Source organism: Sapajus apella, unplaced genomic scaffold, assembly GCF_009761245.1.
Source record: "Sapajus apella isolate SASKATOON/1434 unplaced genomic scaffold, GSC_monkey_1.0 scaffold97, whole genome shotgun sequence".
NCBI lineage: Eukaryota > Metazoa > Chordata > Mammalia > Primates > Cebidae > Sapajus > Sapajus apella.
In genome coordinates this window covers 3,714,970-3,724,740 of record NW_022437037.1, presented here as the reverse complement: position 1 = coordinate 3,724,740, position 9,771 = coordinate 3,714,970, and the positions used below count along the sequence as shown (strand labels likewise).

The 9,771-nt window shown below is 44.0% G+C and overlaps 1 protein-coding gene across 1 annotated transcript in view; it reads right to left on the bottom strand.

Moving 5' to 3' along the window:
* The window catches only part of NUP188 (nucleoporin 188), a 58,421-nt gene that overhangs the window by 18,357 nt on the left and 30,293 nt on the right, over positions 1-9,771 (bottom strand). The window contains exons 13-20 of the mRNA XM_032257524.1: positions 6,675-6,740; positions 5,324-5,443; positions 4,652-4,778; positions 3,572-3,724; positions 3,275-3,401; positions 2,600-2,687; positions 2,430-2,506; positions 985-1,099 (exon numbers count right to left, since the gene is read on the bottom strand). Coding sequence (XP_032113415.1) covers positions 985-1,099; positions 2,430-2,506; positions 2,600-2,687; positions 3,275-3,401; positions 3,572-3,724; positions 4,652-4,778; positions 5,324-5,443; positions 6,675-6,740 — 873 coding nt within the window. The remainder of the gene's footprint in view (positions 1-984; positions 1,100-2,429; positions 2,507-2,599; positions 2,688-3,274; positions 3,402-3,571; positions 3,725-4,651; positions 4,779-5,323; positions 5,444-6,674; positions 6,741-9,771) is intronic.

Here is a 9,771-nt window from a genome sequence, read left to right as displayed (position 1 = left end):
TCAGACAGTTTTACTCTCGTTGCGCAGGCTGGAGTGCAATGGCACAATCTTGACTTCACTGCAATCTCCACCTTCCAGGTTCAAGTGATTCTCCTGCCTCAGCCTCCCAAGTAGCTGTGATTACAGGCACCTACCACCATGCCCGGCTAATTTCTGTATTTTTAGTAGAGATGGGGTTTCACCATGTTGGCCTGGCTGGTTTCAAACTCCTGACCTCAGGAAACCTCGGCCTCCCAAAGTGCTGGGATTACAGGCGTGAGCCACCATGCCCGGCCTATAATTATTTCTGTTTAACCATTCATTGATTCCTGCAGGCAGGAAGTATAGTTTTTTCATGCATGACACTCTCCTCAACCCCATGAGGTAAAGGCCATATAGCATTCCTATTTTAGAAATTCTAAGAAATTCTCTACTTGCTCAAGGTCATGCAGCTAGTAAGCTGTCAATCTGAATGTAAACCTAATTCTGATTCTAAAATTTATGCTCGATGTCAGTATTTTTCAAACTGAGTTGTAATCAATTAGTAGATTATGAAATCAGCTTATAGTCAAAATTCACTTAAATAGGGAGGAAACTAAGTAGAAAATATCACAGTACAACTTCCATGGTGAGAATAAATGTTGTAACTGTGAAATTTTGCTTCAGGAATATACATATACATGCGTATATACTGGGACATGATATTATCCTGGGTTACTGTCAAAATAGCTTGACAGTCACTGCAACACCCTTTTGGCCTCTTCCATTGTACTTCGTAAACCTTCCAATTATTAAACAAATGCACATAATTAAGTACCTAATAGAGAACATACTGGCACATAGTACTCAATACATAGAAACTGTTGTCACTATAACTTCAAGATGACTATTCTGCCAACAGACAAGAGGATTACAGCAGCAGGGGCCAGAGAAACTATTTCAGGGTCATCTGACCAGACTCGACCTTTTCTTTTTCTGCCCTTTTTGAACCAAATCAGACTGTACCTTGACAAGGGTGGTGATCAAGCGCAGAAAGGCAATGGTGACCCCATACTCGCCCTGAGGCTGTTCACTGTTCATCAAGAGGTTTCCGTACCCTCCAGCATTCATCCCTTCCGCACTGGAAAAAGAGAAGCAGAGGGAAAAACATGATGGCGAAATTTCAAGGTGTCAAGAAGCTAATCATAGAGCATTCTTTTTTTTTTTTTTTTTTAGACAGAGTTTCGCTCTTGTTACCCAGGCTGGAGTGCAATGGCGCGATCTCGGCTCACCGCAACCTCCGCCTCCTGGGTTCAGGCAATTCTCCTGCCTCAACCTCCTGAGTCGCAGGGATTACAGGCACGCACCACCATGCCCAGCTAATGTTTTGTATTTTTAGTAGAGATGGGGTTTCACCATGTTGACCAGGATGGTCTTGATCTCTTGACCTCGTGATCCACCCGCCTCGGCCTCCCAAAGTGCTGGGATTACAGGCTTGAGCCACCGTGCCCGGCCATAGAGCATTCTTGTTATAATCTAGATGGTTTGAACATAAAATAGAAAAGCTCTCCAACGGAAGTAATCAAATCTAGGCAGTACTGTATCCAGGGTAAACATTAAGAACATGCTTTATTGATGTAAAACCTCAAGAGATTGGAAGTAAAAAATTGAATATCAGGGAAACACTCTGTCAAGAGAGCACAAGGCAAAAATGCTCAGGCAGTAAGATGGAAACTGTTTATTTGTGTCTACTGGCCGAGCTCGAGAACCCATGAAATAAGAAAAAGTACAGAGTGACCGTGGCTTAATAATGGGACACCAAGTCCCTGGATCTAGACACCTCTGGATTCTCTGGGCTGTTAAGTAAGTAAATGCTCACATATTAAAGTGATTGAAGTTGGATAAGAAATCTCTCTTGCTCTTGACCGTGGCTCACGCCTGTAATCCCAGAACTTTCGGAGGCCAAAGCAGGAGGATCGCTTGAGACCAGGAGTTTGAGACCAGCCTGGCCAACACGGTGAGACCCCCGTCTCTACTAAAAATACAAATATTAGCTGGGCATGGTGGTGTGCACCTGTAGTCCCAGCTACTCAGGAGGCCGAGACAGGAGAATCGCTTGGATCCGGGACGCGGATGTTGCAGTGAGCCAAGATCACACAATTGCACACCAGCCTGGCAACAGAGCGAGACTTTGTCTCAGTTAAAAAAAAAATAGCCAGGCATGGTGGCTTATGCCTGTAATCCCAACTGTTCAGGAGGCTGAAACACAACAACTGCTTGAACCCAGGAGGCAGAGTAACCTGAGATTGCATTACTACATTCCAGCCTGGGCGACAGAGTAAGACTCTATCTCAAAAAAAATAAACAAACAAATAAATGAGTAAAAATAAAACTAATAAAGCTAGGCTAGACCTGAAACATATATGGTTCTCACTAGGGAATATGGTCCACCACCCTAGGACCTGGCTTACCTAATCATCTGACTCATGTTGGAGACAGGATGGGCAACAAATGGTAAAAAACCTGTGTGACGAAGATCAGTCCAGACCTGAGAAGGAAACGGAAGAATTAAATGCCCACGTATCCTCAGATATATGCCAAGTGCTACATGTTTAGCTGTTGGGAAGATCTGGCATCTCACCTTTGCTGGATTACGGGCAGCCAAAACAGTTAAGCAGTTGACACAAGAAGCAATGACATCCACAGGTGGAGAGATGACTGTTGTTAACCTGGTTGGAGAACAATGTACTACACTCAATAAAGCAAATAATACAACTGGTTCCCTCAAAAACATTTTTCCAGTTCTCTCTCCCCAGTTCCTTCCCTCAGCATACATACAGAAACAGGAAAACCCTCACAGATACAAAAATAGGAAAACCAGCTAGGCGTGATGGCTAATGCATGTAATCCCAGCACTTCTTGGGAGGCTGAGGCGGATGGATTACCTGAGGTCGGGAGTTCAAGACCAGCCTGACCAACATGGAAAAACCCCGTCTCTACTAAAAATACAAAATTAGCCAGGTGTGGTGGTACATGCCTATAATCCCAGCTACCTGGGAAGCTGAGGCAGGAGAATCGCTTGAACCTGGGAGACAGAGGTTGCAGTGACCTGAGACCGTGCCATTGCACTCCAGCCTGGGCAACAAGAGTGAAACTCCGTCTCAACAACAACAACAACAACAACAACAAAAAACAGGAACACCAAAGAATATGTGTGAACTTTAACCCAGTTGGTATGTGTCCAGACTCCTGAAACTGACAGCACAAGTGCTGAGATCTCTACCAGGCAGCTGAGGGTCAGCCAAGACAGACTCACCGCTGCAGGAGCATGTAGATGCGAGATGTGATGGGCAGGAGACAGTCCGCTATCGACAGGTCTGTGCTGACAACCTTATGGACAAGATCAATGATGGGTTTGACCCGCTGGCAGTGCTGAATCACATCTGAGGAGAAAGACAGCCCGTGACCTCAGAGCAAACAACTCCTTTTAAGATCACTGAACAGTCTCTGAGACTCAGATACACAAATCAGACATCACAATCTTGATGGTTCTAAATTTTATCTAGATACTCTATTTTCTAAATCCTACAAGCATGTCCACTTTTGACCTTACCTGCAGTTGAAACAACATGAAGCAACATTTCAATCTCACAGGTAAAGAGGGTCCAGCTGCTGTAGGAGTATTCCCAGCGCACCAAGTATGCCCTATCATCCAACATTACTTGGCCCACAGTGCCTTGAGGTATGCGAAGGTTGGTCTGACCCCCTAAGAAAGGGAGAAAGAGAAATTAGTGTAACAACTGAGGACAAATAAAAAACATAACGCCTCCACCAGACACCAATATATTTTTTTAAATTTAGTCGTGAAATCATCAGAACATCAATATTTAAACACACAGAGATACACAAACTCATAGACTCTTTTTTCCTTTTTGAGATAGCATCTCACTCTTGCTCAGGCTGGAGTGCAGTGGCATGATCTTGGCTCACTGCAACCTCCGCATCCTGGGTTCAAATGATTCTTCTGCCTCAGCCTCCCGAGTAGCTGGGATTACAGGTGCGCACCACCACTCCCGGCTAATTTTTATATTTTTAGTAGAGACGGGGTTTCTCCATGTTGGCCAGGCTGGTCTCAAACTCCTGGCCTCCAGTGATCCACCTGTCTCGGCCTCCCAAAGTTCTGGGATTCACAGACTCTCTTCTTAGTAACTAACATTCCTATAGCTTTTTCAACTAAAAAACCCAAAAAAGTTATTTTCATGTAGACAAGTGACTCTTTCTACATGTCTGAAAATCACCTGAGTACCGAGAGCAGTTTTCCATTCAAATGATGATAACAGGAATACCACCTTACGGGACAGCTAGGGCCCAGATCACTGTAGAAGTCAGTGGTGATGTTGCCAGGATTAAAACAGTGAGGCTATTCCCTCTATATTTTCCTCCTTGAGCACCTGGAATAGATACGAGCCTCAAAGTGGTAATTGGCTGGGTGCGGGGTGCGGTCACTCACGTCTATAATCCCAGTGCTTTGGGAGGCTAAGGTGAGAGAATCACTAGAGCCCAGGAGTTTGAGCCTGCAGTGAGCTATAATGATGCCACTGTACAGAACAGACACCAAATAAAAAAAAAAAAAAAAAAAAAAGGCTGTCATAAAAGGAGCTACCACACCACATCAAGGATCTCTTTATCTTACCAAGGGGATAAAGGAGTTTGGGTGTTTGTCTCCGCCAAAGAGTTCCATCTTCATGGGAGACCACATCATGAGGCTTGTGTTTATAAAGTTCATTGTAGAAAGACATCTTATCCAAGAAGCTATACACCTGCCAGCACAGAAAAAACCATCACACATTCCTCTCCAGCATATGCAAAGGGAGATCCCAGTCTGCTCTTTTAGCCAGACTCTCAAACTTCTTGTGAGCCCACCACAGTGACCGTTCTTGGAATTGCCTTCTGCTCCTCTCGCCAAATCTTCATCATGCTTTTAACACTCAACTCAAGTCCCCATCACTCCACAAGGGCAGTTATATCTCCTGAACACTATGGTCTTTATTGCTCAAACAACATTTACTCTGTACCAACTGGTTCTTAGCTCTTTATTTCTTATATCTATTAACTTCCAACTGGATATTAAGAAACTTTATACTTAGTCTTAATCCCACAGTATCTACAATAGGTACTTAATGAAAAGATTATTTAATTTTATAGAATTGAGGTGCTATCTTTGGCATCTTTCATTCAACTTCAGACTAACTTTTGTCAGGGCAGTGGAACTGCAATGTGGAAAGCAAAAAAGATTCCTAACAAAGTCTCCATAAAGAATTAAAGAATCTCCCATTCTCTTTACTTATCTGACTGAGCAACCTACCTTTTTGGCAGTGGACTTCCCTGATACCAGGGCTCGGAGCAGTTGCAGAAGTGGGGAGAGGAGGTGGGGAAACATTCCACACACACTATCCAGAATGATCCCAAGGCCAGAGGTTGGCTCCTGTGGTGGAAGGGGACAAATTACTGATCTTCACATGATCCACAAATTAACGTATTTCAAAATTTCCCAGCAATCATGAGAAAATTTGGAATTAATCCTTCCACTTAGACAGGTATCATTCCTCCTTAATAATTTAAGACTTTCATATTTCCACTGAAAAAGGATGTAAAACAAATGATTTAGTGAGGGGTCTAAAAAGAGACTATTATTCTATCCAGTGACCTCTTCGCAGTCATCCTTTCTATGGGAAGACAGTACTGCTCACATGTGCATTACATGTTTCCACTAAAGTGCAAACTACCCAACTATGTCAGCAGTTGGCTACCACACAGGAGCCACAGATCCTCACTCTAGATACTGTTTCATACCAGCCTCTCCCAGGAGCAGTGATTCTATAACATCAGATAGCATCTTACAAAAAAAAGGTAAAATATACAGGTAGATCATCAGTTGGATCTTAAGGTTTGAGGCTGTTGTCAATGTTCAAGGCAAGTACTGGTGAGAAATTGTTCTTTTCAAAGCCAAATTCTTACTTTAGTTACGATACACTGACAACTCATAAGACACAGTTACAATCACCTAAAAGTACTTTGAAGAGCTGCAGGAACACTGGTGCCTAAAAGACTGCCAATATGAAACAAAAAACTGGTGGGGTGGAGGAACAGCACACTGGTAATAATGTGGGCTACAGACTCAAGTCAGACAGAACTGGGTTCTGGCTGTCTCTTTCTATGTGTGACTTTGAGCAAATCACTTCACATGTCATCACATTAAAAAAGGGACAGCGTGGGATCTCAAAAAAAGAAAAGGACAGCAATATCTATTTCATATCTTTTTTTTTTTTTTTTTTTTTTTTGAGATGGAGTCTCCCTCTGTTGCCAGTCTGAAGTGCAATGGCGCAATCTCAGCTGACTGCAACCTCTTGACTCCCTGGTTCAAACGGTTCTCCTGCCTCAGCCTCCCGAATAGCTGGGATTACAGGTGCACGCCACCACACCTGGCTACTTCTTGTATTTTTAGCAGAGACATGGTTTCGCCATGTTGGCCAGGATGGTCACGAACTCCTGACCTCAGGATCCATCCACCTTGGCCTCCCAAAGTGCTGGGATTACAGGCGTGAGCCACCTCGCCCGGCCCTTATTTCATACATTTTTAATGAAGATTAAATGAGAAAATACATATGAATGCTTAGTACAAAACCTGTGAGCAAACAAGTGTTTGACATACTTACTGTTCCCCAGAAAAGTTCTGGAAGAGAAGGGTCTGCCAGGACTTCACATGCTGTATCAATTATATCCTGTTTGAAGAGGGGAGAAAATGGATCATTTTCCCTAGCTGAACCAGTCTATCTTTATTATTGTATTCTGTTGAAATAAAAACACCAAAACACCAATAAATACTAAAGTGGGAGAATCAATTCAATCCAGGAGCTCCACAGCAGCCTGGACAACATAGTAAATCCTCAACTCGAAAATAAATAAAATAAACATCTTCATACACAATGTCAGAAAGAACTGGTTAAGAATTGGTTGGGCAGCCGGGCACAGTGGCTTATGCCTATAATCCCAGCACTTTGGGAGGCCGAGGCGGGTGGATCACAAGGTCAGAAGATCGAGACCATCCTGGCCAACATGGTGAAACCCCGTCTCTATTAAAATACAAAAAATTAGCCGGGCATGGTGATGCACACCTGCAGTCCCAGCTACTCAGGAAGCTGAGGCAGGGGAATCACTTTAACCTGGAGGTGGAGGTTGCAGTGAGCCAAGACTGCACCAATGCACTCCAGCCTGGCGACAGAGTGAGACTCTGTCTCAAAAAAAAAAAAAAAAAAGAATTGGTTGGGCATGGGGTCACCCCTGTAATCCTAACACTTTGAGAGGCCGAGGTGGGCAGATCACTCGAGGTCAGAAGTTCAAGACCAGCCTGGCCAACATCGTGAAACTCTGTGTATACTAAAAATACAGAAATACAAAACTACAAAAGTGGCGCACATCTTGTAATCCCAGCTACTTGTGTGGCTGAGGCATGAGAATCACTTGAACTCAGGCAGTGGAGGTAGCAGTAAGCCAAGATCATGCCACTGCACTCTACCCTGGCAACAAAGTGAGGCTCTGTCTCAAAAAAAAAATATTGGTTGATTAAGGGTGGATGGGTAGATTGACTTATTTATTTATGTTTAGAGAAGACAAGGTCTTGCTCTGTCATCCAGACTAGAGTGCAAGAACTCTGGGTGAGTGGGTTTGTTTCTTTTTACCATTTTCATATGTACGTATGTACCTATTTTTAGAGACCAGGTCTTGCTTTGTTGGCAAGACTGGAGTGCAGTGGCACCACCATAGCGCACTGCAGCCTTTAGCTTCTAGGTTTAAGTAATCCTCTCACCTCAGCCTCCCAAAGCACTGTTACAGGAGTGTGCCACCAAGCCCAGCCAACAACTCTGGGTTTAAAAACTAAGATTACATCCTATCCAAGGTGTATTGTATCTGCTGTATGATGTTAGACAAATTCGTCTGTCAGAACTAGAAATGCTTTATCTGTAAAATGAGGACAGTAATACCTGCTTCAGAGTAGGATTATAAGAATTATAAATAAGGATTAAATGAGGTAATATATCTCATTTACACTGTAAATTCAAAAATGCCACATAAATGTAAGTTATTACTAGGCTCAGCTAGACTGCTCTCCTAGAGGGCAAAAACAGTGTCTTTTATTTTTTTTCTTTTTTTTGAGATGGAGTTTTGCTCTTCTCACCTCCTGGGTTCAAGTGATTCTCTGCCTCAGTCCCCCCACGTAACTGGGATTAAAGGCGTCCACCACCATGCCAGCTAATTTCTGCATTTTAGTTTCACCATGTTGGCCGGACTGGTCTTGAACTCCTGACCTCAGGTGGCCCTCCTGCCTTGACCTCCCAAAATGCTGGGATTACAGGCATGAGCCACCATGCCTAGCCAAAAACAATGTCTTTAATTGTTCTATCCTTAGTACATAGCACAGAGCTTAGCATACACAGGGAATCTAATAAATGCTCACTGAATGATTTCTTTAAAATCCAAGTACCAGGATTCCTGCAACCCTCATGTTTTTTGGTGTTGCTACTGAGACAGGGTCTCACTCCATCACCTGGGTTAGAGTGCAATGATGCCATCTCAGCACACTGCAACCTGTGTCTCCCAGGCAAGTGATCCTACCTCAGCATCTTGAGTAGCTGGGACTACAGGTGTGCACCATCACACTCAGGAATTTTTTGTATTTTTGGTAAAGATGGGGCTGCATCATGTTGCCCAGGCTGGTCTTGAACTCCTGAGCTGAGGTTATCCACCGGCCTTGGCCTCACAACCTGAAATTACAGGTATGGGCCATAGTGCCTGGCCCTAATATGTTAGTATCAATCTTCCAGGTATAAGGCCAGGTCAAAAGTAACCAGAATTCTCCCAAAGTACACAAAGACCAGCCTGGCCAATATGGTGAAACCCCATCTCTACTAAAAACACAAAAATTAGCTGGGCATGGGGGTGCATACCTGTAGCCCCAGCTGCTCGGGAGGCTGGGGCAGGAGAATTGCTTGAACCAGGAAGCAGAGGTTGTGGTGAGCCCAGATCGTGCCACTACACTCCAGCCTGAGCTACAGAACAAGACTCCCTCTCAAAAAAAAAAAAAAAAAGAAAGAAAAATTACAGACCAGGCACGGTGGCTCACGCCTGTAATCTCAGCACTCTGGGAGGCTGAGGCGAGTGGATTACCTAAGGTCAGGAGATCAGGACCAGCTTTGGGCAACATGGTGAAACCCCGTCTCCACTAAAAACACAGAAAAATTAAGCCAGGTGTGGTGGCATGCACCTGTAATCTCAGCTACTTGGGAATTATAGGCTAGGTGCCCTAGCTCACACCTGTAATCCCAGCACTGTGGGAGGCCAAAGTGGGTGGAATGCTTAAGCCCAGGAGTTCAAGACCAGCCTGGGCAACAGAGTGAGACCCTGTCTCAAAAAAAAAAAACCCCAAAAAACAAAAACAAACCTGGTGCAGAATACTTACTAGCACCCACAAACGTCTGGCACAGATGTACTAGAGTAGAATAATGAGGTTATAAAACAGTATATATTTGGGAAGCTGAGGTGAGAGGATCACTCGCATTTTGGAGTTAAGACTAGCCTGGGCAACATACTGAGACCCTGTCTCTTAAACTACAAATAAACAGCCAGGTGCAGTGGCTCACACCTTAAGTAATCCCAGCACTTTGGGAGGCCAAGGTGGGCGGATCATGAGGTCAGGAGATCGAGACTGGCCTGGCCAACATGGTGAAACCCTGTCTCTACTAAAAACACAAAAAT